This window comes from Fusarium proliferatum (genome assembly GCF_900067095.1).
Source record: "Fusarium proliferatum ET1 genome assembly, contig: FPRO_scaffold008, whole genome shotgun sequence".
Taxonomy (NCBI): domain Eukaryota; kingdom Fungi; phylum Ascomycota; class Sordariomycetes; order Hypocreales; family Nectriaceae; genus Fusarium; species Fusarium proliferatum.
In genome coordinates this window covers 1428373-1452183 of record NW_022194797.1, presented here as the reverse complement: position 1 = coordinate 1452183, position 23811 = coordinate 1428373, and the positions used below count along the sequence as shown (strand labels likewise).

Sequence of the window (23811 nt, the reverse complement as noted above, 5' to 3'; positions counted from 1 at the left end):
CAAGCCCCTCCATCACTAGCCACATCGGTGAGGGCTCCAGGACCCTTTTTCTCAATGGCAGAATGTGATTGGTTGTTAGCTGCACAGCTCCGTCGATCTTGGGTCACTCAAGGGAGAGAGGTCCCCACTGAAATCTCTGTTGCTTCGATCCGAGAGTTAAGATCTGTTAGCATTCTAACAGCAGAGCTAAAAGCAACGCGGTTTGAGCAGGTCATACACCATTTGACCTGGGCGCAAAGACGCACTTATATGTAGCAGAAATTAAATAATCATCGTAAAGAAAACAATTAATCAGGGAAACTAGATAATCAGCTAAGCCTGATCGATGATAGGGAGGCTGAGACACTACGTCATGATAATAGGCAACTGTTTTTGGAGCGCGAGCTCAAGCTCCTCCTGCTGCATTAGTCTACCCCAGTCACGTGGGCGGCTGGAAAAGAAAGAGGGGAAACTTGTGGCTTGAGGGCTATATAACGCACCGCGCCGTCTGACAATTGCATATTCCTTCAAATCGTCACTATTTTCGCGTCGAAATCACTAGTCCCTCACCATGTCCAAACTCTTTGTCGGGTAAGTCGCGAGTATTGATTACGATGATTTCCAGCTGATTTGACGTCTCTAGCGGCCTCGCCTGGGCCACAACCAGCGACTCTCTCCGCGCCAAGTTCAGCGAATTTGGTGAGGTCACTGACGCCGTAAGTACTCCTTCGCGCGCGCGACCCGAGTTTCGAGATGCTGACTGGATTATCTTTTAGATTGTCATGACCGACCGTGAGACCGGCCGATCAAGGGGATTCGGATTCGTCACCTTCAGCGCCCAAGAGGAGGCTCAAGCCGCCATCAACGCGCTGAACGAGCAGGAGTGAGTCACACACAGCGACGCCGCATAAGCACAGAAATGATTCTAATGCAACGATTCCAGGTTCGAGGGTCGCCAGATCCGCGTCAGCGAGGCCAACCAGGGCGGTGGCCGCGGTGGTGGCCGTGGTGGTTACGGCGGCGGCGGCGGCGGCTACGGCCGTGGCAGCGGTGGTGGTGGATGGAGAGATTAAGTCCCTGCATTTTTTTAATTGAGGACGGCTGAGTTTTATGATTCCCTCTCGGTTGGCACGATGGACACGGGAGAACGCACAAGTCTGACGACTGCTGCAAAGCATTGCAGCAGATATGGGTTTCGCGAAGAAAACAATTCATAGCAATACACTCGGATCACACCATTACATAATCCTCAATCGTCTCTTGCGTACATGTAGTCTTTGACTTTGATGTAGTGGCGAAGCAAGCTGCATGGTTCCCGTTGGAGCCGCAACGGTAAGTTACGTTGGATCCATAAGAGACATAGTACCAGAGCTACAAGATACTATAATGCATATAGACTTCATACTATAAGGTTAGTACTTAGTCAACGACTCGACACTCAAGCTTGGAAATCTTTACTGTCCGAGTCGGCGTCCAATGCTCCGAAGGGCCGGGAGAATCTCAGGACTTCGAAGAAATATCACATTGATAATCATACTCTAGACCACCCAAGTCCTTGATCTATACTTCTTGCTTTCCGTTGGGGTTCTGTTCAAGCTTACGAATGATCTTGGCAGGGTTTCCAGCAACTACATGGTAAGGCGGTACATCCTGGGGAAATGTCAGATACTGTGACACAAAAAATGAAGTGCAACAAACCTTGGTGACAACACTCCCTGCACCAACCGTGGAACCAGCGCCGATTGTGATACCCGGGAGAATGGTCACGTTGCCCGCGATCCAGCAATCTTCACCCACGGTGATTGTACCGCCCAGTTCTGGTCCATTTGTGCCATTACGCAGCTCAGGATCCAGAGGATGCGTACCGGAGAAGAAAGAAACGTTTGGTCCGATCAGCGTCCTTGAGCCGATGGTTACTTGGCATGTATCAAGTATTGTGCAGTTGAAGTTGATAAAAACATTGCTTCCTACTTTGATATTCGTGCCGTAGTCGATTCTGATGGGTGCTTCGATCCAGGGATATTCGTGCAACACGTTGTCCTCCTCATCTTCCGTTGCTGCAGGTGGAGGTAAAGGGCGGTCGTCGTTTGTTATCCTGAGGTTATGTGAATAATGATGAGTGAGCCTTTTATGAGGGTTTGGCTTACTGTCTCCAGAATTCGGCCATCTCGCGGCGTGTCGGGTCCTCGGCTGCGTTGAGTCGAGTGACAGCTTGCCTGCATCGCTTGCGGGCAGCTACCAAATCGGGTGTGAAAGCGTAGTACAGATCGCCGCGGCGCATGCGGTTGAGGTTGTCCTCCTCGTCGATGTTAAAGACGGTCATTGTAGGACAGAGTGTTTTACAAGATCTAAGATTATATAGTGACAAAGGGTGATGTAGCGAATGAAATGCAGGTATGTAATAGGCTGAAGACAGTCTTTGCTTCTATGTAGGTTGTTTTTAGGGATAATGGTTGTACAAGCTTCGAATCTCCCATCGATTGAAGACGGGATTGACGAGAGTTAATCGGTGATGAGTGCCGTCGGAATTTCAATGATCCATTCCTAAAACAACCCAAAGTTTGATCGTTCTGCCTTTTGACCCTCTTCCTTCTGGATGGGACACGCTAAGACACTGTCGTGATAGTGGGGTGGTCTTTTTGGAACAAACTCAAGCTGCAAACGTTTCTGTCAAACATTTAATGATGATCTGGAATGTCCAATTCTTGCGAGATCGGCGACGACATCGACTTCGCATTGTTTCGCATTGTTTCAATACCTCTCACTCCGTTTCGCATTTTTTCATGCCCAAGAAACAGTCGAACCCTAAGCTCTATCAGAGCTTGGGGTTCGATTCCCTGCACCTGAGTTTCTTCTTCTTGGATTTTGAAATCTTTCTTCATGGATTAAAGAACATTGTTTCAATTTAATTAATATCACCATAAAAGAGATGATGCTAAATACGCTCAAAAAAGTGTGCCAAGGGCTGGTCCCGATAGTCCTGTCCAAGAGAAATATCGTCCTAGTTCGCACCAACAATCAACTCACCGAATTCCTGTTCCTCCCTTAACTGTAAAGCCTCTTGGTACACTCTCAGCTCTTCTTTCTCTTCGCTACTCAAAAGACTTGTCCAAGTGAAAACTTGGTCCTGACACCAGACGTGGAATCTCCGCGGTCTCTTATTCTGGGGGTCATCAAGCATTTCCATCGTCACTAATCGTTCATCATCCCAGATGCCAAAGCCCAAACTCCTGAATGGCCGGAATAGCAAACCTTCACTCAATCTGGGAGTACCTCTGGGGCACAGAAGTGGTCCAGCCCATCTCAGACCCTTACATCCGACTAGAACTTTGTGGCAGTGATAAGTAAAAGCATCATTTGGGTCAACACAAGGAAACGGGGGTGCCTTCAGAATAACAGCGGGCCATGCGAAGCTTGCACTTTTCTTTGGATGGGGGAGTTGCAGGTGGCTTCCCTCCACTGGTTTGAAACCTGTGTTGAAGAAAACGCTCAAACCCTTATTCGCAACATCAGTATCACCAACACAAGAACTTTCATCTGAGCAACCTTCCAGATGTCGGACGTAAAGCAAAGCAGCCCATAACGGTTCTCGAGCGATCCATAAGCTTGACTTCCTGAGTCCCGACAGGCACGTCTCGCCGGATCCCATGTCACGGATTGCCTCAATATCAGAAGCTGACCAGTTCAGTCGCTTTTCAGAAGCAGCGTTACTGAGCTCATAGCACAACTGGAGACACCAAAAGCCGAGGGTGACTCTCTGCATTTCGTACCAGGACGCCTCACCGCCCGTGTTGAGCTTGTATGGCTGTCCCCATAAATGGCCATCAGGCCGTCGATTCCAAGGAAGCGTGCCAAGATGGTAGCACTTGTCAGTCAGGTGCTGCGGTTTGGTCGCTTTGATTCTCTCATGAAAGAAGTCAAATGCCTCTCCTGCAAGCAGCTTGATCTTCCGAAAGAGGAACAGCATTTCTCTCGGCGTAATGGAATTGTGATCTCGCATCACATGGGCAAGACGAATGCGTGGGATACAAGATGGCGGACTCGATTGAATATCTGGAATGTGGTCTCCTTGGGCATTCTGAAATGAGGTCGGCATGATGAACTTTGTGATAAAGGTGGTGAGGTTCCTTGCTGGTGGGTTTGTCGCGGAAGAATGCCTGATGAGGGCTACCAGGCGCAGGACGTGCGGGATCCATGGCGTTGTCGCAAGATTCTGTGCTGATGAGTCGAGGACGTTATCAAGAACCTCAGCTCCCAACGTCCCGTTCAGGAAGTGAAAGATATACGGCGACGCCTTGGCGACGCTGTATAAGCTTCTGACATCGGGCAAATTGCTGAGTATTGGCGCGATAAGCTCCGGCGGTAAAGTCGCAAAGACGTCCATGTTGACTAGCTCTTGATTGAATCGAAACTTGAACGGAATTGGGGTCACGATGCTTCATTCATGAAATTACCCCTCAGATGAGTATTGTCAGCATCATCGAGCCTCTCACGTGGCTGGCTGAATTGACTTAAAAGAGCTTATCCGTTGATGCCGGCGTTGACGTGGCTAACCGTGGTCACACGCTAAGACCCCAAATCGAGCAAACGATATCAGGAGCGAATAAGATAGCATCGCCATTGAGGGGTCGCATTGATATGACGTTTTGTTGAAACACCGCCTCTTGGGATATACTGTGAAACTTGTTTTCCATCAATATACGTAACTGACTACGCGTCGCCAAAGTCCTATAACCAAGATCCAAAGTGAGCGTATGTCTTATAACTGCCAAGAGTACATTGGATCAGCATAGTGCATTTGTGCAAAGTCAGCATGCTGATGCTCCAGCGAATAGAAGGACAGAGTAGCGGCTGCAAGCAGGAGGGCACTTTCATTCCAGTCACAATGACAATCTTTCGACCAGAAACATCCATGTGGCATTGTTGAGCTTCTATGCATTGAGTGGTAAATCAATATCTACAAGTTTAAAAAAACACGCTTAGTACAACTTCGTTTCCGCCACCTGAGCTGTCTGAATACCAACAACACTTAACCGCGCTTGATCAAGTCGGCAGCCTATTTTCGTTAGAGATATGTGATATACAATTTGATGGATAGCTTACCTTCTCAGCGACAGCATAAACAGTAGTCATTGTATGCGTGGCAGGGAGCAAGGGAATGACACTGGCATCGACGATGCGAAGGCCCTTGATGCCGTAAACTCTGAGCTTCTCATCAACTACACCACCATCACTGCGGCTACCAAGCTTGCAGGAACCTGCGGGATGGAACAGAGTTGATGCGCTACTGCGGATGAACTGTTCAATGTCACTGTCACTTGTGACATTGGCTCCTGGTACAATTTCAAAGGGGTTCATAGACTTGATTGAGGGTGCAGCAGACAGCTTTCGAGCAAACTTGACACCTTCAGTGAGAATGGCGATATCGAGAGGGTTGCTGAGGAACTCTGGGTTGGCATCTGGAGAGTCGAAGATGTTGGAAGACTTGGCCTTGACGGAGCCTCGAGAGTAGGGATGCTGGAGACCAAGGATCGAGGTTCCATCGGCCCAGATAATCTCCAGGATGGCTGACTTGGTATCAAGAAGCTTATCGTTGAGAACCTTCTGCTGCTTCTTGTAGCCCTTGACGACTTCGGCGGGTGTACCTGAAGGGAGGAACTTGGAGCCGTCCTGGCTAGCGGCCTGCTTGTGAATGCTCGAAGCGGAGCTTGTGTAGTTGGAGAGAGGGAGGAAAAGAAGGAAGTCACCAGTGGGTGAAGTATAAGGTCCCTTCTTTTGCTGATCGTATTCAGCGCGCGCCTCAGCAGCGAAAGTGGCGTTTCCAGTAAGGTTGCCGGTTTGGATAGGAGCATTGACTAAACACAATCAGCTTCTGACATTCTGTTAACAAAAGCGCGTGACTTACTTGTGCCCACAACGGCGAGTAAGACATGATCGTGGAAGTTCTGGCCAACAGCGGGGAGATCAACAACAACAGGGACGTCGATACTGGAGAGAAGAGCCGAGTCACCGATACCGGAGACCTGCAGGATCTGAGGAGTGTGAATGGCTCCAGCCGCAAGGATGACCTCCTTCTTCGCCTTAACAGTCTTCTTGGCGCTGTCCTTGTTCTTCGCGAACTGCGCGAAGATGGTTAGTTACGAACGGTTGCTGTTGTAGGGCAATCGCTTACCTCGACACCAGTAGCCCTCACGGAGCTTCCGTTCTTGCTAGTAAGAATGCGAGTGACCTGGTTGCCTGGAAGAAGCTGGAGGTTCTTGCGCTGAGAGACAGCGCTGTAGTAGTCCTGTGCAGAGGAGCGAACAACGGTCTTGGGGTTGAGGTTGTGAGGGCAGAAGTATCCTCCAATTGCGCCGCCATTGGCTTGGTCGAAGGCGACGTCGATGTCGAGCTCCTCAGTGGCCTTGACAAGACTTTCTGGAGTTTGTCAGTATTGGTACGGTTGGCGAATTGTGCACGGGAAAGATGCACTTACTCGTGGTGGGCCAGAAGAAAGGCGAGTAGCTGGAGTGAATGAAGCCTGACGAGCCATGCGCAGAAGGGTCCGTGGTGATGCCGTATTCCTTCTTGATATCGGTAGTCGGTCCAGTGAATTTCTCGTTCTGCGATTCAAGTTAGTCCTGACCTCGTGACTTTGCCAACTATCGCCAACCTTCTTGAAGTAGGGAAGCAGTGTATCCCACTGCCAATCGCTGTTACCCAACTCCGCCCAGCGATCGTAGTCCGCCTTCGAACCACGATCATAGACCATGCGATTGAGCTTGGTTGAGCCTCCAACGACTTTGCCCAGGGGAATTGAGACGTTGCGTCCATTGAGAGAGGTTGTAGCGGGATATGTCAGATTCCAGTCGTACTTTGTGCCAACAGCACCGCCAGCAAGGCCTGGGATTGTTACGATGTCTTCATTTTTGTCGCTATGCAGAGGTAAGTATTTCATCGTCCGTCAAATACCAGATCTCTTACAAGTCACCAGCTTCAATCACGAGGACAGTCACAGCTGTTGGGGCGTCAGCAAACATGAAGGGTCGATGCAACGGCAGAACGCACCAGGATCCTCCGATAGGCGGTTAGCGACAGTGAGGCCTGAAGCGCCTGCACCAACAATGATATAGTCGTATTCTGTGCGCACACTGGCATCTTGACGTGGGTAAGCAGAGGCAGTTGTCGCATGCAGACAGCTCAGAGCTGCCAGGGTAAGCGCCTGAAATCTAGGCATGGTCAAAATGAGTGACAATGAATGAATGTTTGTATTTTCTAAAGAGACAAATTGGCTGATCAAACTGTACCTGTAAGAGAAGTGATGGGACGAAGACGATCTTATACCCTCCGAGTTTCAGCAAACAAATACCTGATCAGGACTGATACAGAAGGTGTCATTACAATCTATCCCAGAACAGAACGTGCCACTGATGATTCCAAGCATTGGCACTGGGAAACCTGCTTGATTGTGCAGCCGAATCCCGAGCTCAATTACCGAAATCGAAGGTTTTGTTTCAGCCCTTGAATGGCCGTTTCAGGAACGCATTCAAAAGGACACTCAAGAGGGAATCATGTCCGCAAACCTTATTTCGGAGCCCCGAATAGAGTAAAGATCCCATTGGACACGGGCCAGGTTCTCAGCGAGCATCGCCTTCAAGACCCTGGCTTAGCATGGCCTGATAAGGTTTACAAGCCGATTCAGACATAGAGGTACGCGCATACTGATATTGTAAGCAATTGTAATGATATTATGCCATGGCCGGTGGGATAACAAGAATGAGGAGGTGCTGTTTTGTAGCCGAGACTACCGAGGTGAGTGAGATTAGGCCTATAGAGGAGTCAATAAGGACAAGGCTATTAAGACGGCAGAATGCAGAGTAATTTCTCTAAAACCCACCCAGCTTAATATCTGGATACAATAATGATTGATAGATGCACTCTGAAGTTGCGATGATTGGCGGCAGCCTTGAATATATTTTACTGGTAAGTAAGGTCGGATAGCTGAAAGGTCAGTGGCATAGCTCGCCTGCATTGACGCATCAAGATCGAATGTTACAGTGGGATGCGCCTCTGAGGGGTTAGCGCTATGGCCACTAAATCTTATTCGTTTTTGACGCCTGTCACCGAAGCCACGATTCAGCTTCAATTGACCACGTACAAGCATTATGCCTGAAATGACGATATCTCGGCAATTGAGATCGCCGGTACCATTCTTTCCCCTCTATTGTTGTTGGATGCCTACGTCCTAGTTAGTGCTGAAGTATGATTTAATGCCATTGATCACAGCCTGGACGATGCTCTCCTCAATAGAGCCATCCTGCCACGTAAAGCCAAACCCAACATACTCCTCATTGTTCAGCACACAAACCACCAACGGAGCTCCTCCAGCATATGCGCATCGGCTCAACAACACTTTTCCTCGATGCCATAATAGTTTGGCATCTCCCTTGACGTTCTTAGCCTGTGGAAAGGTCCCGAGGTTTGACACCTCAAAAGATTCTCCGCGAGGATGGCCGATTGATCCGGTCAAAGCTGCGCCGATGTCTGGAATAAGCCTGAGCGCAGCGACATTTGCATATGGCTCTCCGGAAGGCGATGCATTCGCAAAATACTTTCTGGTAGCCTGTTGAATTTTCTTGGCATGATTCCATATCCCAAAAGCACCTGCGCTTGAGTCATCCGAAACCTGATCTAGGTCGGAGCGAAGAAGCTGGACTTTGAAGGCATCAATGAAGTTTCCCATGACTCCTTCGACCATCTTTGGTGGTAGGTCCGATCGCAAGCTTACTGGAAGGTTGCATGTAAGAACCTCCGCTGTCGCTGGGAGATTGTTGTACAGCAACCTTGCGACAAGAGATGGAAGAGCCGCAGTTGGTGCTACCCTGTGCGTCTTGCAGTCTTGCACAAAGCGCTCCATGGTATTTGATGGAAGCGAGAGTGATTTATAACGTGTATTGCAGGGTAATGCAATGGGAACGCCCCTCCACTCATTCAGCTCCGCTGCATTAGATGCTGGTGGGCTTGTTGGAATCGGCAGAGGGTGAAGCTCCTCGAGGGATGGAGCAGTCAGCCCATCATTTGAGAAAACAACGTGATCAGTTGCTTGTTCTGTGGAACTGGACGAAATGTCACAAAGAGATTTTTGGAACGAATCATGGAAAATCTGAAGGCCAGTTCCATCAGTCATCGAGTGATGGGCAATGAATGAGACCGTGATTCCTTTGCTCAAATCATGGTCCTTGAGTATTACCAGTCTCCAGACAGGTAGAGTACCATATTCAGATTTGAAGTTTGTATTGTGTTGGCGCTCAAGCAGTGAATCAAGCTCGTCGTCTGTTTGATCTCCGGCCAAACATGGCTGATTTCGGTCGACAAAGGACACAACTTTCTCGAGATCGATTGAGGCTAATCGTCCCCAGTACGGTTCTTCCTTCTCAGGAATCACTGGAATCGCGAACAGAATCGGATGCTGGGTGAGGACTTGTGATAAGGCGCCGTAGACGGTCTCTTCCAGATCGAAGCCAGGCAAGACCTGTGTCGGTGCGTAGTGTGCAGATAGACCAGTATTTGTAAAGAAGTCTATATGGTGGGCGATTGTTGAGAGCTGTTCGAGCTTGCCTACGCTCTTTGTTAGCAGCGTTTGGATGAAGGTAGGAGGAACTGTTTACCAAGCGGGCGTATCTTCTTCAGTTGCCGTTCCGTCATGTTGAAGAATGTTTGCATAAGTCATCAACAGGATGATGACTACTGTTGCAACACCGAAGCAGGGTAAACGGCGAGAAGCACATGATGTACGAATCGAATCTCTTTCCTCCCAATACACGCGATGTGGTAATGTCGAAGTACCTAATCTCCAACCCCTTTGCTGCGAGCATATGAGCAAAAAAGATCTGAGAAGAGGATCGTGTACCCTGAATTGAGTAAGTTATTTATTTATGCGCGCAAAGAATCTAGAACGATCCTTCAAGCCTCTTTCAAGGGTCCACGACTTGGCGGGACAGATAATGGGCTCTTGCCTTATTGACGATAGCTTCATGCACAAGGCAAAATCGACTCAAACCTTCTCATTCAAGGCCAGTATCCACCTGAACATACGAATTGAACTAAGGGACCCATCGGTCGCAAAATACGAGTTCTGGAAGATGAATGCTCGAGAAAGACAACATAGCGGGCATATACGTACCTCTTGCTGCACGTATCTTCTGTCATCCTTTCAGTTTTGTTCAGCAAATAGCTAGCTCATCTCGAGGTGCTAATATCTTGGCTGACAAGAATCGAGCAGTGTCAATTCTTGCGAACCTTCATCATTTTTCGTCGACATGACATACCCCTTCCCATATTCACAAGCTGCGAAGCTTGACTCGAGGATCAAGATACCTCGTCCGACCTACGATCATGACCTGGCACCACTGTTGGACTCTGCTTCATTCCCTGAAGAATTCGACCTAAACTTGATGCGTGGAGTCGCGAGTGGTTTACAGGAATGCTCTCATGGCTCATTCATCTTCAATGCAGAGACTGTCCTCAGTGATAACCCGCACTTGAGTCACACGGAGCACTCAGTTCCTGGACCTGACAATAATATAATTACCTTGTCAGCGTTCGCTCCCAAGAACCCATCAAAGGCACCGAGGCCAGTCTTGTATCACATTCACGGCGGCGGGATGGTCAGTGGTGACAGATTCACTGCCGTCACGTCTGTGATTGATCTTCTGAGAGGGATCGATTGCGTTATTGTCTCCGTGGAACACCGTCTTGCCCCGGAGACGCGCGCGCCTGGCCCAGCTGAAGACTGCTATGCGGGGCTTGTGTGGATTTCTGAGAATGCTTTGAGTCTTGGAATTGACCCAGCTGCCATTGTCGTGTTTGGGGTGTCTGGAGGAGGCGCCCTTGCAGCTGCTACGTGCCTTATGGCTCGTGATAGGAAGCGCCCAGCTATCCCGGTCAAAGCTCAGATGCTTTACTCGCCTCTCTTAGATGACCGATGTGAGAGCTTGGCTGATCAGCAATTCGAGTACGGCAACCCTGCCAGTACAGCATGGCTTCGTGCCATTTGGGATCTTATCCTGGGTGATGCACGAGGATCAGAGCATGTTACACCGTATCAAGCGCCTGCAAGAGAGACTGATCTTTCGAATTTGCCCGCTGCATACATCGATGCTGGAGAATGTGAAGTCTTCCGCGATGTCGCCGTCGCCTATGCTACCGAGATGTGGCGAGGCGGATCAACATGCGAACTTCACATCTGGCCTGGAGCTTGGCACGGTTTTGATATGATGGACGATCCCAAGATGCCACTTATTCACATTGCTAACATGACGAAAGCTAACTGGCTTCAGAGAGTCATGAAGAACACAGGAGATGAGAAGTGTAGTTAAATACAAGAATTGAAACTGTTGGTAGCGATGTAACGATCATGTTTAAGTGCGATTAAATACTTGGTGGAATGTAAAAAGACCGGAGCATAAACATTCTCACTATATCAGCAGGATTTAAAAGAAATCCAAAGGAAAAATCCAATTGGCTAAATGTTGAGCTTTGTGAAGATATTCTTTATTGAGGAGTTGAGGCGATTCTGTCTATTACTACTTAAACGGTCATGATCGTCCATCTCGAGGAGCCCTTTTATCTTAAAAACCTAGACCTAGCCTATGAACTAGAACCCTTCGGCACTTGAAGCTACTATTCACCGCTTGCTGGTATGTCTTGACAACTGACACCGGGGCCCTTGCTACATCTCTCAGTGTCTCTAGCCGCGGCACATATTAGCTCCTTGAGCCATGCCACTGTGTTAAACTCGTTTGGTTTAAAATCTGGAACCCTGCCGATACATGTATGTCCCGACTTCGCCATCTTGTCGCACTGCTTGAATTCGGCCGACATCATGAAATTTGCAAGCGCGGTTATTCTGTCTCTCTCTGCTTCTGTCAGGGACAAGGAGACTGGCTCTTGAAGCTCAGTAAGCGGTGCATTGCTCTGTCCCTTGCTGCTTTTCACCTCCAGGGTCTCCGTCCCAGCTTTTTGACCAGAGTCGTTGTTATTAGCAACCTCCTGGAAGTAGCTCGGTCGACCATTCTCGTAGATAATCTGCATGTTTGGGTCTTTCAGATACTCTCCCTTTGGAGCACTGGTCCATTCCCCAGTTGCTGTCAGGGCAACACAACAGTGCCACGGGGTAGTGAAGCCTGTCCTGGTGTTGAGCAAGCTCAAAGAAATTTTATTTTCGCCAGTAGACTGATGGATAGACAGACGGAGGTGGTTAGGGAAACCGTGCTTGACAGCAGCGGCGAAAGCCTATGGATAGTTAGAGACCGGGTGAAGAGATGTAACTTATGTTACTCACATAGCCTCGGATCAACATCTGCTTCGCAAGATACCTCACATCTCTGCGATATGCATTTGCTGTTCGTCCATTGCCGACCGGAAAAATATGCTTGAGATCGGATTCTAGGAACCGCCGATACCCAAGGTAAGTCATCTTGGTGTCGGGGTCTTTCTCAATCTCTTGGTCAATGTCGATGTTGTCTTTGCCGAAGCGGTTTAGAAGGGCTCGGCGGAAATTGGTCGCATTGGCGACATATGCAATCTCATGCATCTCAGCTGGCAGAGGAAGGTCGACCAAGTCTCGGATCCTGGAGAATGATATGTGCTGGAAGCCTTTATCAGAAGCTAATCTTCGAAGCGCCTCCCCGTAGGCCCAGGTGTCACGATCGGGAATACTCAATAGGTCGTTGTAGACAACACCATCTGAGATGATAGTGCATCGAGCGCCAGGCTGGTAGATCTCGCCGATGCGGATGCACATAGTATTGAGCCGATCTAACGCAATCTCCTCCGCTTTGTCGGGCAATATGCCAAAAACCTTGTAGGCTTTGTTTGCTGATTTGAAAGGAAATGCTGGTAGGCACATCTCAACTCTTGTCCTCGCAGCCACGAATTTGCCCACGACGGACAGAAATTTGGGCCTACCGGCCTCAAGCCTTTCTTTGCTGTCGCTGAATTTGTTCAAGGCATACTCGAAGATGACATCCAAGATCTTGGAGGAGACTGCACGCACAGATGGATCTGCGTCCTGCTGCTCTGCAATGGGCCTTACCGCTCCTGATTTGGTAATGTTGGACTGTTCCTGGACGGAAGCATCCGAGACAATTCTGGAAGTCACAGTCATGCTGTGTTGGTTCGCGAGGGCAGGATACGACGGTATGATCTGCATGGAGATGGGGTATGTCTCGAGACTAAGATGCGTCGAGGTAGCACGGTATCCGTGTTGGGTTTCAAGATGAACCACTTTTCGTTAATATGTTGGATTTGTGGTGAAAATATGCAAAGCGGTTAACGTTTGAGCCCAGCTACAAGTTTCCGAGGATATTAAGTATCAAGCCAAACATGTGCAGGGTCAAGCTTGGGACCACAAGAAAGTCTTGATGGCCAATTCAGCCAAAGGATTCGACCGATCTGACGATGTTCTGGTGTCGGGGTATGGAGTGAAGTGACAAGCTGCAGGAACATCGACTGTGCTGAGTCTATGATTCGATAAGCAAGGTCTCGTATCACTGACAGGGGGTTCCAGCGTGGCTGTGACAAACTGCGCACTGGGTATCCACTTGAGGCTGATTATATGCTCAAGATCCGGGGTGATGAAGCGTGGACAGGGGGAACTGAGCAAGTTACATGCATCAAGACGCTAAACAATGTGCTCAAATGTCGTGTCACCTATTATTGATTTTGTGAAATTTTACGCAAGAATGTCATGTGAGCTTCTGGGTGGTGGCGTTAATCGAAGAAGAGAAAGTTTGTTGTGAGCGAGAATGAGTTTGTTTCTTATCATACCATGCATGTTTTGCCTGAATTCTCCGGCCCTACGCCGAATTGAACTCATCTCGAGATAATGCGGGTCCTTGGAGTCTCTTTCGGGTGAAGAAAATAAATTACTAAAATTTAGAAATTATTATGATAAACTCATCTAAAGCCACAACAAGATTTCTGGCGCCTAGGATCAAGGCCTAACATGTTCGTTACGTGTCACTTTGTTGATTCAATGAGAAGATAAGGTTGACACTGTCAAAGTCACCACAAGGTCTCTGTGTATCGCTCGCTAATCTTGGAAATTCCTCATCTGTTGCTCAGAATGGTTGACACTGATTCCTTGTATGGGAGGAGACTTATTCCCCAAATACTTGATCGCCTGGCGGTGGCGGATCCCGAACGCATTGTCTACTCCATTGCCAGCCTTTCTGACGGTATCCCAAGGCTTAAGCATATTACTGCACAGGCCTTTGCACGGGCCGTTGATAAAACAGCATGGTGGCTCCATAAGCATCTCAATGCAATGAATGGAGCCCCCAACGGCGATCCGGCAAAGGAGCATGCTGTAACACAGAAGATCCGAGTTTTGGGTTACATCGGACCTCGTAAGTACACACTCAACTTTCAAGAATTACATACGTAGATCTCACAAAAGTTCAGATGACATTCGGCATGTGCTCTTGACCTATGGTGCTGTCAAGGCCGGCTGTGCCGTAAGTTGTCCCAGAACCCATTATCGTACAAACGATGCTGAATGACTTCAAACAGGCTCTCTTCCTTTCACCCAAGAACAACATCACTGGCGCGTTAGCTGTTCTCAATGCTTCTGATTGCAGTATCTGGGTGAAGCCCCGAGAGCAAGCAATGCTCCCCCTAGTGGAAGGGATTTTACAGGAGAAGTATATGAGAGTTCTCGAGCTCCCAAGTGTAGATGAGCTTCTACACGCCGAGTCAACGGAGCCATTCGTGTTTGATAAGGCTTTCGAGAGTGCCATCAATGAGCCATTTTGCATACTGCACACTTCGGGAACTACTGGCGTGCCAAAGCCGATTCTATGGACGCACGGCTTGATCGGTACCATGGATGCCGTAAGACTGCTGCCTCCTATCGAAGGCGATGGTGGGTTGGCTCCTTGGACTGAGAATTGGAACGAAGGTGATAGGATCTACTCCTCCTTTCCTATGAGCCATGTAAGTGTTCCTGCGGGCAATCTGAACCAGCTAACCACGGAGACAGGGAGCCGGTGTAATTATGGATATACTTATGCCTTCCTTGTTCAATCTTCATTGTATTCTTGGGCCTTCGGGTGTCTTACCCAATCTCGGACTCATCGAGTCACTCACTGGTCATATCGACATATGGAGTATGGTACCTTCACTTGTGGACGAACTAGGCGAGAACCCAGAAGTGTTGGCCAAATTCAAGTCATCAAAGTTCATTTGTGCTTCTGGCGGTCAGTAGACTTAATCCATCCCAAATTGACGTGGGCGTGGATCACTGACCCTCATCTACAGGCCCCGTCAGCCCCGTCATTGTCTCCAAGGTCAATGAAGTAGTCAGGGTACTCAACCTCACAGGCACAACGGAAGGTCTTTTCATCGGTAATCTTTGGGTTCGGAGAGAAGACTGGCACTGGTTTGCTTTCCATCCATACTCAGGATTTGAGTTCAAGGAGGTCCAGCCTGGCGTATACGAACACTGGGTGCACCGAAACGAGCATTGGGCTCTATTCCAGGGGATATTCTATACCTTCCCTGACCAGGATTCAGTAAATCTCAAGGATCTGTACATCAGACACCCGATAAATCCAAATCTCTGGGCCTTCAGTGGTAGAAGTGACGATGTCGTCGTCCTTTCCAACGGTTACAAGATCTCTCCCTTGGACACAGAGGCTTTGGTCACGACGCATCCTGCAGTCGAAGGTTGCCTTATGATCGGCACTGGGAAGCCTCAAGCAGGTCTTTTGATTGAGCTCAAGGACCACAGTGATAAGAACAACGAGTTGTTCGATAGCATCTGGACTATCGTTGAGAGGGCAAACAACTCCACTTTCCAGAAGACTCGACTGCAAAGAGAGTATATAGCCTTCTCGGAGTCAGACAAGCCCTTCATCCGGACAGACAAACAGACCATCAAACGCCGCGCCACTCTAGATCTATATGCAGACTTCATCGATCGCTTCTACATCTCTAGAGATGAGGAAGCCGAGGATGAAGATTTTGACGCATTTTCGATTGACACTACGTCGATTGACACCGTGAGAGAATCGATCTCTCATGTTATGCAGTCTGTTTTGCCAGAGGTTGACGATTTCCCAGCCGACGAGGACGTCTTTGACCTCGGCTTGGACTCTCTTCTCGTTTTTCGAGTCATTACAATCATTCGTGCTATTACAGGGCTTGAGGAAAAGCTTGCTCCCCGCCATCTGTATGCACACCCAACGATAGACGAATTTTCTGTCCAGCTTCTCAAGATATTGGAGGAAGAAAAGTCCAAGAAAATTGCGGTGGAATCATTGAGCGATACGGAAACAAGCAAAACGACAGAAACACCATGTTCAAGCATCGAGTCTGAAAATATGAAGAAGATTATAGCTGATCGCAAGCGACGTCTGGGATCCAAGATGAACCCGTTCGATGCTGTCAACCCCAATCACTACATGGGTCTCAACTTCTACTTCGCTCTTCGGCCAGGCGTCAGCTTCGAAGAAGCCTTTGCTAAGCTACAAGCTGGACTCATACGCGCATTTGAGATCATTCCTGAGCTTGACGGGAAAATGATGCTTGCCTCTGAGCATGAGTTTGGGTATAAGAAAGGCGAGTATCGCATTACAATTCCTCCTCAGCCGTTACCAGCTTCTTCAAAGCCGAGGCAGCTGGTGTACAAAGATCTTTCTCAGGTCCTTCCGTCGTTCGGGGAAATGCGTCAAGCGGGCTTCTCGCCATCCTTGTTCAGCGATGAGCTTGTCTTGGATTGCCCACCTTTCCCTTCAATGCCAGCAGATATACTTGTCGCACAAGCCAATTTCGTTGAAGGGGGGTGTATTCTGGCCACCAACTTCATTCACACCTGTCTTGATGCTGTTGGCGTCATGGTGGCAATCAGAGTATGGGCTGAGTGCTGTCGGTATCTTGACGGCGATGAGACGGCGACGTGTGAATGGTTTGACCCCGAAAGTTTCAATCATGATCTTCCTGAAATTATTTGGGAGAAGGAAGGATATGAGAAGCCCATTCATGAGGTTGATCCTGGCACTTGGGGCTTTCTTCCATTCACGCCCGAGATTGGCGTTGACGTGCGCAATGGGACAGGGTCTCATAACGAGACCACGGCTGCTGAGAAGCCTCGTGCTACGCAGAATACTCTCCCTCCTGCCCCTACGTTCCCAGGAAGCTCAGTATGGCCCGCTGCTCCAAGCGAACGATCGCTTAGCACTACAGTCTTCCTTCTTTCAGGGGAGAGCATCCACAGACTCAAGCAAGAAGCTTTGGCGAATCCTCAGGCCAAGAGTGCCTCTACGTCAGTGATTGATATTGTGCAAGCGTTCTTCTGGCGTGCATCGATCAGATCTAGATACAGGGTGGCTAAAGATATCAGGAACCAGACGTTTCAGCGTGACGAGCTGTCAATTCTCGAAATGCCAATTGATGGTCGGCCTTACTTCTCGTCACTGTTGCCGTCGTCCTACATGGGCAGTTTGCTCGTGATGAATCGCCCAGTCATGCCTATCGAAACACTCTGCTCTCCTGAAACAAACATCTCACAGATTGCGCGCGTGATCCGAGAGGCAGCTGCACGAATCACACCGTCACTAGTCCATGACACATTTACTCTACTGCGCTCCATGACAGACTATAGCAAACCTGCAACAGCAAACATGGGTCTTGAGCACATGAACGCCATGATCTCCAACATGATGCTGTTTCAGACAAGCGACATCTCGTTTGGTGATGGATTCTTTGAGGGGGGTAGCCCGGAAACGATGCGGCCACAGATCGAACGTGGTCATAGACGTTTCCGCTTCTTGGTCATCTCTCCGATGCGAAAGGATGGTGGCGTGGAGCTCGTGCTCGGAACTTTGCCGGAGGAATTAAACATGCTCATGAGTGATCAAGAGTTCACCAAGTACGCAGTCTTGTTGGATCATAAGCGAGCTTGAGCAGACTGGACAGTTTCGGGCATACGAAATAATCTATATAGATAGAGATTTATGATAGAGAGATAAGATTCTCCTTGCCCGTCGTCTAAATAGCCTCGAACCTGAGCCACCCTAAAAGATGGAAATACTTAGACGAGTTTAGGATAATCTATGATAAGTTTAGGGACCCCTTTCGATCCGATGCAGGTCCACATTCGCTCTTTAGACGGTGGCTGTTGAAACGTGTCCAGCTGTGAATCTCAACAGCATTTTGACTCACAAGGATGATATAGCCCTGTCATGCAGCTCAAACTAGTTCTGCGTCAACACAGGGGGTCCTCAAGACAGCGCCACCAACAACTTGCTCATACCCGAGCAGATCCAAGCGCTAGTCCTGCACATGCAAGCTTCATCCCATCGCATGCCACGATAATCTAGACAATTAGCTATCAAGGCTTGGCGACACGATAGCACGGATCTACAAGGGTTGTGTGGATACGACAGCAGATGGCTGGAACGAAATTGTCGCTGTGTTGGTGATTTGAGAGAATTTGAGCTAAATCTTGATTGGTGGGCATCAGCATGATGTTGATACCAGTAACTCAGCACCAGGTAAGGGTTATTTGGTCAATCGACTCTCTTGATACAGGGTAGTAAGAATGAGAAGGTATTTGTTCTAGATTTGCTTCTACTGTAGTCTTTTTGCCGTGGCAACAATACCATCGGTCCTTTAAATGTGAAGTCGCGGTTTTGCACTCCTACCTCCGATCTTTTCCTTTCCATCACGGCTGCCTTTCTCTCCTCAATCATCCACCAAACCTGCCCAGTTTGTATTTGTTCAATCTCAATCTCTTACCCCATCTTCGAGTAGCCTTGGCACAGTTGGCGACTGTTCCCTCCCCCCACCCCCATCATGTCCTCCACGGTCGATTCCGATATGAAAGGGCTGCACCAAGTCCACGACGATCCCCACGATGACCTTGAAAGAGACACAGAAAGTCCCGTGAATGACGTGGTAGACGCCAACTTCCAACATGGCGTACAGAACATCGAGGCCGTCACCCTCTCGTGGTCCAGAACCGCGCTGATGGTCGCCTTCGTCCTCATCTGGCTCGTCTACTTCGTCCAAGGTCTTGTCTCAGGTATCAGCAGCGCTTTGATCCCATATGTTACATCCGCCTTTGCAATGCACTCTCTCACGCCGACTACCAGCGTTCTGAGCTCTGTCATTGGAGGTGTCACCAATCTGAGTATCGCAAAGACTCTCGACATCTTCGGCCGACCTCAAGGCTTCTTGTTCTGCGCTACTCTTGCAACTCTTGGACTTATCATGTCGGCCGCCTGCAACAATGTTGAAGCGTATGCTGCGTCTCAGGTCTTTTACACTGTCGGCATCAATGGAGTTGGCTACAGTCTCAGCGTCTTTATCGCTGATACTACCTCTCTTCGGCATCGAGGTCTTATCCAGTCCATTTGTGGCTCTCCCAGTATCATTACAGCCTGGCTGGGTGGTCCAATCTCTACGGCATTCTTGAACGGCGCGGGTTGGAGATGGGCCTTCGGCATGGAGAGTATCCTTGTTCCAGGTGTCACCATTCCCCTGTTCGGTCTTTTCATGCATCATTACCTGAGAGCCAAGAAGCAAGGCATCCTCCCAAAACGAGAATCACAGGGTTTTTCTTACTACATTCGTGAGTTTGACGTTGTTGGTCTTCTCAGCCTCTCTGCCGGAGTTGCCCTTTTCCTCCTACCATTCAATCTCTACGCCTTGCAAGCTAAAGGGTTTGGCTCAACTATGATCATTTGCTTCTTTGTTTTCGGAATCCTCCTTCTGATCTTCTTCGGTATCTGGGAAAAGTTCTTCGCCAAAGTTTCCTTCATCCCCTGGAGATTTCTTCAGGATCGCACAGTTGCTGGTGCTTGTCTGCTCTCATTCACTCTCTTCTTCAGTTACATGTGTTGGGGCATGTACTTCAGCTCCATCCTTCAGGTCGTTAACAACCTCAGTGTCACACATGCTAGCTATGTGGTATCGACATATACCGTTGGTGGCTTTCTTTTCGCCATCTTTGTCGGCATGGCGATGTCTTACACTGGGAACTTCAAGGCTGTCACACTCTACGTGGCACTTCCACTATCTATACTTGGATCTGGCCTCATGATCTATTTCCGGCACCCTGACCAGAGTATTGGCTATATTGCCATGTCTCAAATATTCATCGCCTTTGGGAGCGGCGCCATCATGATTACTGCCGAGATCGCCATTCTTGCTGCTGTCCAAGAGCAGCAGTATTTTGCCGTGTCTATCGCGCTGGTCTCCATGTGTGCCAGCATTGGATCGGCCGTTGGTTTGACTGTGTCATCTGCTATCTGGCAGGATATTCTTCCCAAAAAGCTTGCAGAGTATCTCCCTGAAGAGGATCTCCCCAATCTGCCCATGATTGCGATGGACCTTGTAACCCAACTATCGTACCCCGTTGGGTCACCGACTCGGCTGGCAATTCAACATGCCTATGGCGATGCACACAAATACTTGTTCATTGCTGGCACCGCCGTCTGGTCCCTTGGAATTCTCGGGGTCGTCATGTGGAAGAACATCAACATCATCAACATCAAGCAGACCAAGGGTCGGGTCGTCTAAGGTTGTCTGTCGCTGGAGGGAAGTATGGTAGAAGTTGCACCAAGTGCGGCGTGTTTCTATAGCAATCAATCCAATGTACATATCAATCTGGCAATACAGTCAGATATCAGCCTGACATCGGATTTTAATTGACTCATTCTCGATGCTGACAAATCGCTCACGGTGAGTTGCTTACCCCTCACTGTCACCATAGTTCCGACTCTTACAATAAGCCAACGGTCCTCTGATTGCAACTTGAATTTATTCTGAAGCATGCCTCCTCCTACCAAGTATGCCGTCGCATTGTTTCCAGGGTTCCAAGCCCTGGATGTGTTTGGGCCTTTGGACGTCCTAAATTTCACGTCCAAGCGACAACCTCTCGAACTCTCGCTCCTACATACGGATCTCAATCCTGTGTCTACGTTAGAAGATGACTCGCCCGGCCGTATCGGACAAAGTGTTGTCCCAACTCATACTTATGATAATGCGCCGGAAGATATTGAAGTTCTGCTCGTACCTGGCGGGAGAGGCTCACGAAATCCAGAAAATGTGAAAAGAGTTCGGGAATTTGTCAAGGAGAGGTACCCTAAACTCAAGTTCCTTCTAACGGTCTGCACTGGCAGTGCCATCGTAGCCCAGTCGGGTCTACTTGATGGAAAGGAAGCAACTTCGAATAAGAGATCCTTTGACTGGGTATGTTGTACCGATGCCGACATGTTTTGTTTCTAACCATTGGTAGGCTGAGACGCAAGGACCTAATGTCAAGTGGGTGCGAAAGGCAAGATGGGTCGTCGATGGCAATATCTGGACATCATCTGGTATCTCAGCTGGTATTGACATGATCTACGCTTTCATTGCAGAGCAGTATGGACAGGAGATCGCAGATGACACTGCAGACGGCTCTGAGTATGTCCGCAACACCGATCCAAAATCGGACCCCTTTGCCGTCTAGCGACGCCCCGCTCCTCTGATTAGATAGGGACGCTCTCTTTATGGCCTACTATAGGAGCCTCACTTTCCAAGTCTTTAGAGTAAAGTTAAACGCTTCATGGCCTCGTACAAGGCTGATGGCAAGGGCAAAGAAAAAGGCTCTTAGATATTGTTCCCCACGATCGCAAGGAAGAATAGATCATAGAAATTCCTGCCTCTCTTGACTAAGTTTATGTAACCCAAAATCCAAAGCCTGATAAACTTGAGAATTATGGTATGCTCAGTAAGATTGATGATATATAATTAAAGCTCTATCTCGTAGCCTGCCCACCTTTAAACGTTCACAATTGGAATGATAACCTTGCTAGGATAATCTCCGCCATAATGAATCTTGTGCTGTCCCTTGTTCTTCTCGCTGTCCGGCCTTGGCTTGGAGAACGCAGCAACTTCAGTGAAACCAGGGTACTGTCCCAAGATATCCACCTGAAGGGTCTGGCCCTCCTCGTAGTCCACTCCCATACACCAGATACCAATGTCGAGTTTGACCACTTCGCCCTTGGGAATCTTCTGCACCTCATCGTGAGGATGGAAGGGGAACTGAGGATGTATCGACCGCTTCTCATCGATCTTCCGTTGCGACGCTCGCAGAATACCCATAGCGCCGTTGTGTAATGTCAGACTCGAGCGATCCTTCTCGTCCATTGCATCAACCGACTCCACGGGAGTCTTCTCAATGGGGAACTGTAAATGGCTCAACTCCTTGCCGTTCTTGTCTAACTTGCGAACTTGTACAAAGACAACCATGTCGTCTAAATCATCACAGCTCATGTATAGCTCCGCTTTGGGCATTCCGATGATTCTTGTGTGCTTATGGAAAGTGTATCGGAACTTGGCGATGGACCAGCGATCTTCAGAGTTGTAGGTCTTGATACCTGAAGATGGTGCACTATCTAGAAGTGCATCGTTGTCTCCCAGGTAGAATGAGCGATAGTCGGTATCGGGGACAGGGAAGTCAGGAAGCTCAATGTTACTCTTGACCTTTCCTTCGTCAAACTGGAGAGTTGTCCAGCGCACTCGGGGTGTCTCTTCCCAGTCGTTGTCGATACCCTTGAGGTACTTGTCGAAGTATTTCTATGGCGATGTCAGCAGTTTTCATCTAGCTTAGAACAAAAGTACTAACCTTGAGCTCGGGGTAGCTTTCCTTCACCGAGTAAAGCTCAAACCACTCCTGATGTCCACACCACTTGATCCATTTCTTGTCACTTGCCAGCTCCATCCAGCCTCGCACAGCACCCATGGTGTGAATCTGGCTGAGATCGGAGCCTGTGATAAAAACCGGAATGTTGATCTTGGAGAAATCCACACGCTTATCGTTCCAATAAGCATTAGCCTGAGGGCTTCTGCGATACATTTCTGCAAAGTCCTCAACGCCATGCTGACCTTTGATAACAAGAGTCGTGATAAGATCGAAGTTGCTCATAGTGAACCAGCCTCCTCGGCAGAACTGCTCGCGGAAGATATCTCCGGATCCCTCCCAAGGCGCAATTGCCTTTAACGAAGGGGGGTTCTGTGCAGCAGCCTGCCATTGCATAATGGCCAGGTATGAGTTGCCAGCCATGCCGACGCTACCGTTGCACCAAGGAAGCTTAGCAAGACCCTCGATGACATCGTGAGCGTCCTCGGCTTCTTGTGCACCCATACAGCACGCGTCGCCGTCGCTGTTACCGGCTCCGCGGGCATCAACATGCGCAATTGCATAGCCCTGGTTTACCCACCAAGCAGGGTCAAGACCTTCGAACTTCTCCAGTCCACTGACGTCGTCTTTTGTCAGACAGCAGGCCCATGTGCACACATTGAAGATCATGTCAATGGCCGAGTACTTCTTTCCATAAGGAGACCAGGAGATTATGACAGGAACCTTTTCAGAACCCGTCGGGCGATAAATATCGACGTAGAGGCGGCAGCCATCACGGACAACAATTTCAACATCGTGATCAATGCGGACATCAGAGTCAAGAGGTCTCGCGTCGAAGGGTCTGGAGCCCTTCTTCAGCACTTCAGACTTTCCTGGAGTGGGTTCAACATAGCCATTGTCGCCAACCTCAGGCTTGTTGAGAGGCTTGTAGGCAACCTGAACAGGAGGCGGCATGTTGGTGACAGAGAAGCTGGAAAGTGAGGGGAAATGGATGATTAAGAAGTAACAGAAAGGTTCTTTGTGATAATTTGTGCAAAGAGGGTCTGGATGAATACAATGGTTAGAATTGACAAGGTATTTGCCTGGTTGTTGTTGACAAGAGAATGAAGCGTATCTTTAAGCTCTCTTCACCTTCAATAATTATCTCAAGATTCACTGCGGAG

General features: G+C 48.9%; 11 protein-coding genes across 11 annotated transcripts; 5 read left to right on the top strand and 6 right to left on the bottom strand.

Annotated features, from left to right (window-relative positions):
* Positions 1–550: 550 nt before the first annotated feature.
* On the top strand, positions 551–1052 carry FPRO_14255 (uncharacterized protein; the record flags this gene model as incomplete). Its single annotated transcript, XM_031219260.1, has 4 exons — positions 551–570; positions 623–695; positions 756–862; positions 923–1052. The coding sequence occupies 4 exons, from the start codon at positions 551–553 to the stop codon at positions 1050–1052; spliced, it is 330 nt and encodes a 109-aa protein (XP_031085036.1).
* Positions 1053–1539: 487 nt separating this feature from the next.
* Positions 1540–2302, bottom strand: FPRO_14254 (uncharacterized protein; the record flags this gene model as incomplete). Its single annotated transcript, XM_031219258.1, has 3 exons — positions 1540–1629; positions 1678–2074; positions 2127–2302. The coding sequence occupies 3 exons, from the start codon at positions 2300–2302 to the stop codon at positions 1540–1542; spliced, it is 663 nt and encodes a 220-aa protein (XP_031085035.1).
* Positions 2303–2980: 678 nt separating this feature from the next.
* FPRO_14253 (uncharacterized protein) lies at positions 2981–4363 on the bottom strand (the record flags this gene model as incomplete). The annotated part of the gene is made up of 1 exon (XM_031219257.1): positions 2981–4363. The coding sequence occupies one exon, from the start codon at positions 4361–4363 to the stop codon at positions 2981–2983; it is 1383 nt and encodes a 460-aa protein (XP_031085034.1).
* Positions 4364–5008: 645 nt separating this feature from the next.
* Positions 5009–7195, bottom strand: FPRO_14252 (uncharacterized protein; the record flags this gene model as incomplete). The annotated part of the gene is made up of 8 exons (XM_031219256.1): positions 5009–5035; positions 5083–5834; positions 5885–6098; positions 6152–6396; positions 6455–6581; positions 6632–6893; positions 6943–6976; positions 7027–7195. 8 exons carry the CDS (start codon positions 7193–7195, stop codon positions 5009–5011), a joined length of 1830 nt encoding a protein of 609 aa, XP_031085033.1.
* Positions 7196–8203: 1008 nt separating this feature from the next.
* FPRO_14251 (uncharacterized protein) lies at positions 8204–9663 on the bottom strand (the record flags this gene model as incomplete). Its single annotated transcript, XM_031219255.1, has 2 exons — positions 8204–9576; positions 9627–9663. 2 exons carry the CDS (start codon positions 9661–9663, stop codon positions 8204–8206), a joined length of 1410 nt encoding a protein of 469 aa, XP_031085032.1.
* A 614-nt stretch (positions 9664–10277) lies between these two features.
* On the top strand, positions 10278–11336 carry FPRO_14250 (uncharacterized protein; the record flags this gene model as incomplete). The annotated part of the gene is made up of 1 exon (XM_031219254.1): positions 10278–11336. The coding sequence occupies one exon, from the start codon at positions 10278–10280 to the stop codon at positions 11334–11336; it is 1059 nt and encodes a 352-aa protein (XP_031085031.1).
* A 304-nt stretch (positions 11337–11640) lies between these two features.
* On the bottom strand, positions 11641–13171 carry FPRO_14249 (putative ABC1 transport protein; the record flags this gene model as incomplete). Its single annotated transcript, XM_031219253.1, has 2 exons — positions 11641–12252; positions 12302–13171. 2 exons carry the CDS (start codon positions 13169–13171, stop codon positions 11641–11643), a joined length of 1482 nt encoding a protein of 493 aa, XP_031085030.1.
* A 915-nt stretch (positions 13172–14086) lies between these two features.
* FPRO_14248 (uncharacterized protein) lies at positions 14087–17924 on the top strand (the record flags this gene model as incomplete). Its single annotated transcript, XM_031219252.1, has 5 exons — positions 14087–14369; positions 14425–14477; positions 14533–14955; positions 15002–15218; positions 15280–17924. The coding sequence occupies 5 exons, from the start codon at positions 14087–14089 to the stop codon at positions 17922–17924; spliced, it is 3621 nt and encodes a 1206-aa protein (XP_031085029.1).
* An 892-nt stretch (positions 17925–18816) lies between these two features.
* Positions 18817–20544, top strand: FPRO_14247 (uncharacterized protein; the record flags this gene model as incomplete). The annotated part of the gene is made up of 1 exon (XM_031219251.1): positions 18817–20544. One exon carries the CDS (start codon positions 18817–18819, stop codon positions 20542–20544), a length of 1728 nt encoding a protein of 575 aa, XP_031085028.1.
* Positions 20545–20796: 252 nt separating this feature from the next.
* Positions 20797–21475, top strand: FPRO_14246 (uncharacterized protein; the record flags this gene model as incomplete). The annotated part of the gene is made up of 2 exons (XM_031219250.1): positions 20797–21216; positions 21263–21475. The coding sequence occupies 2 exons, from the start codon at positions 20797–20799 to the stop codon at positions 21473–21475; spliced, it is 633 nt and encodes a 210-aa protein (XP_031085027.1).
* A 311-nt stretch (positions 21476–21786) lies between these two features.
* FPRO_14245 (uncharacterized protein) lies at positions 21787–23602 on the bottom strand (the record flags this gene model as incomplete). The annotated part of the gene is made up of 2 exons (XM_031219249.1): positions 21787–22584; positions 22634–23602. The coding sequence occupies 2 exons, from the start codon at positions 23600–23602 to the stop codon at positions 21787–21789; spliced, it is 1767 nt and encodes a 588-aa protein (XP_031085026.1).
* Positions 23603–23811: the final 209 nt, after the last annotated feature.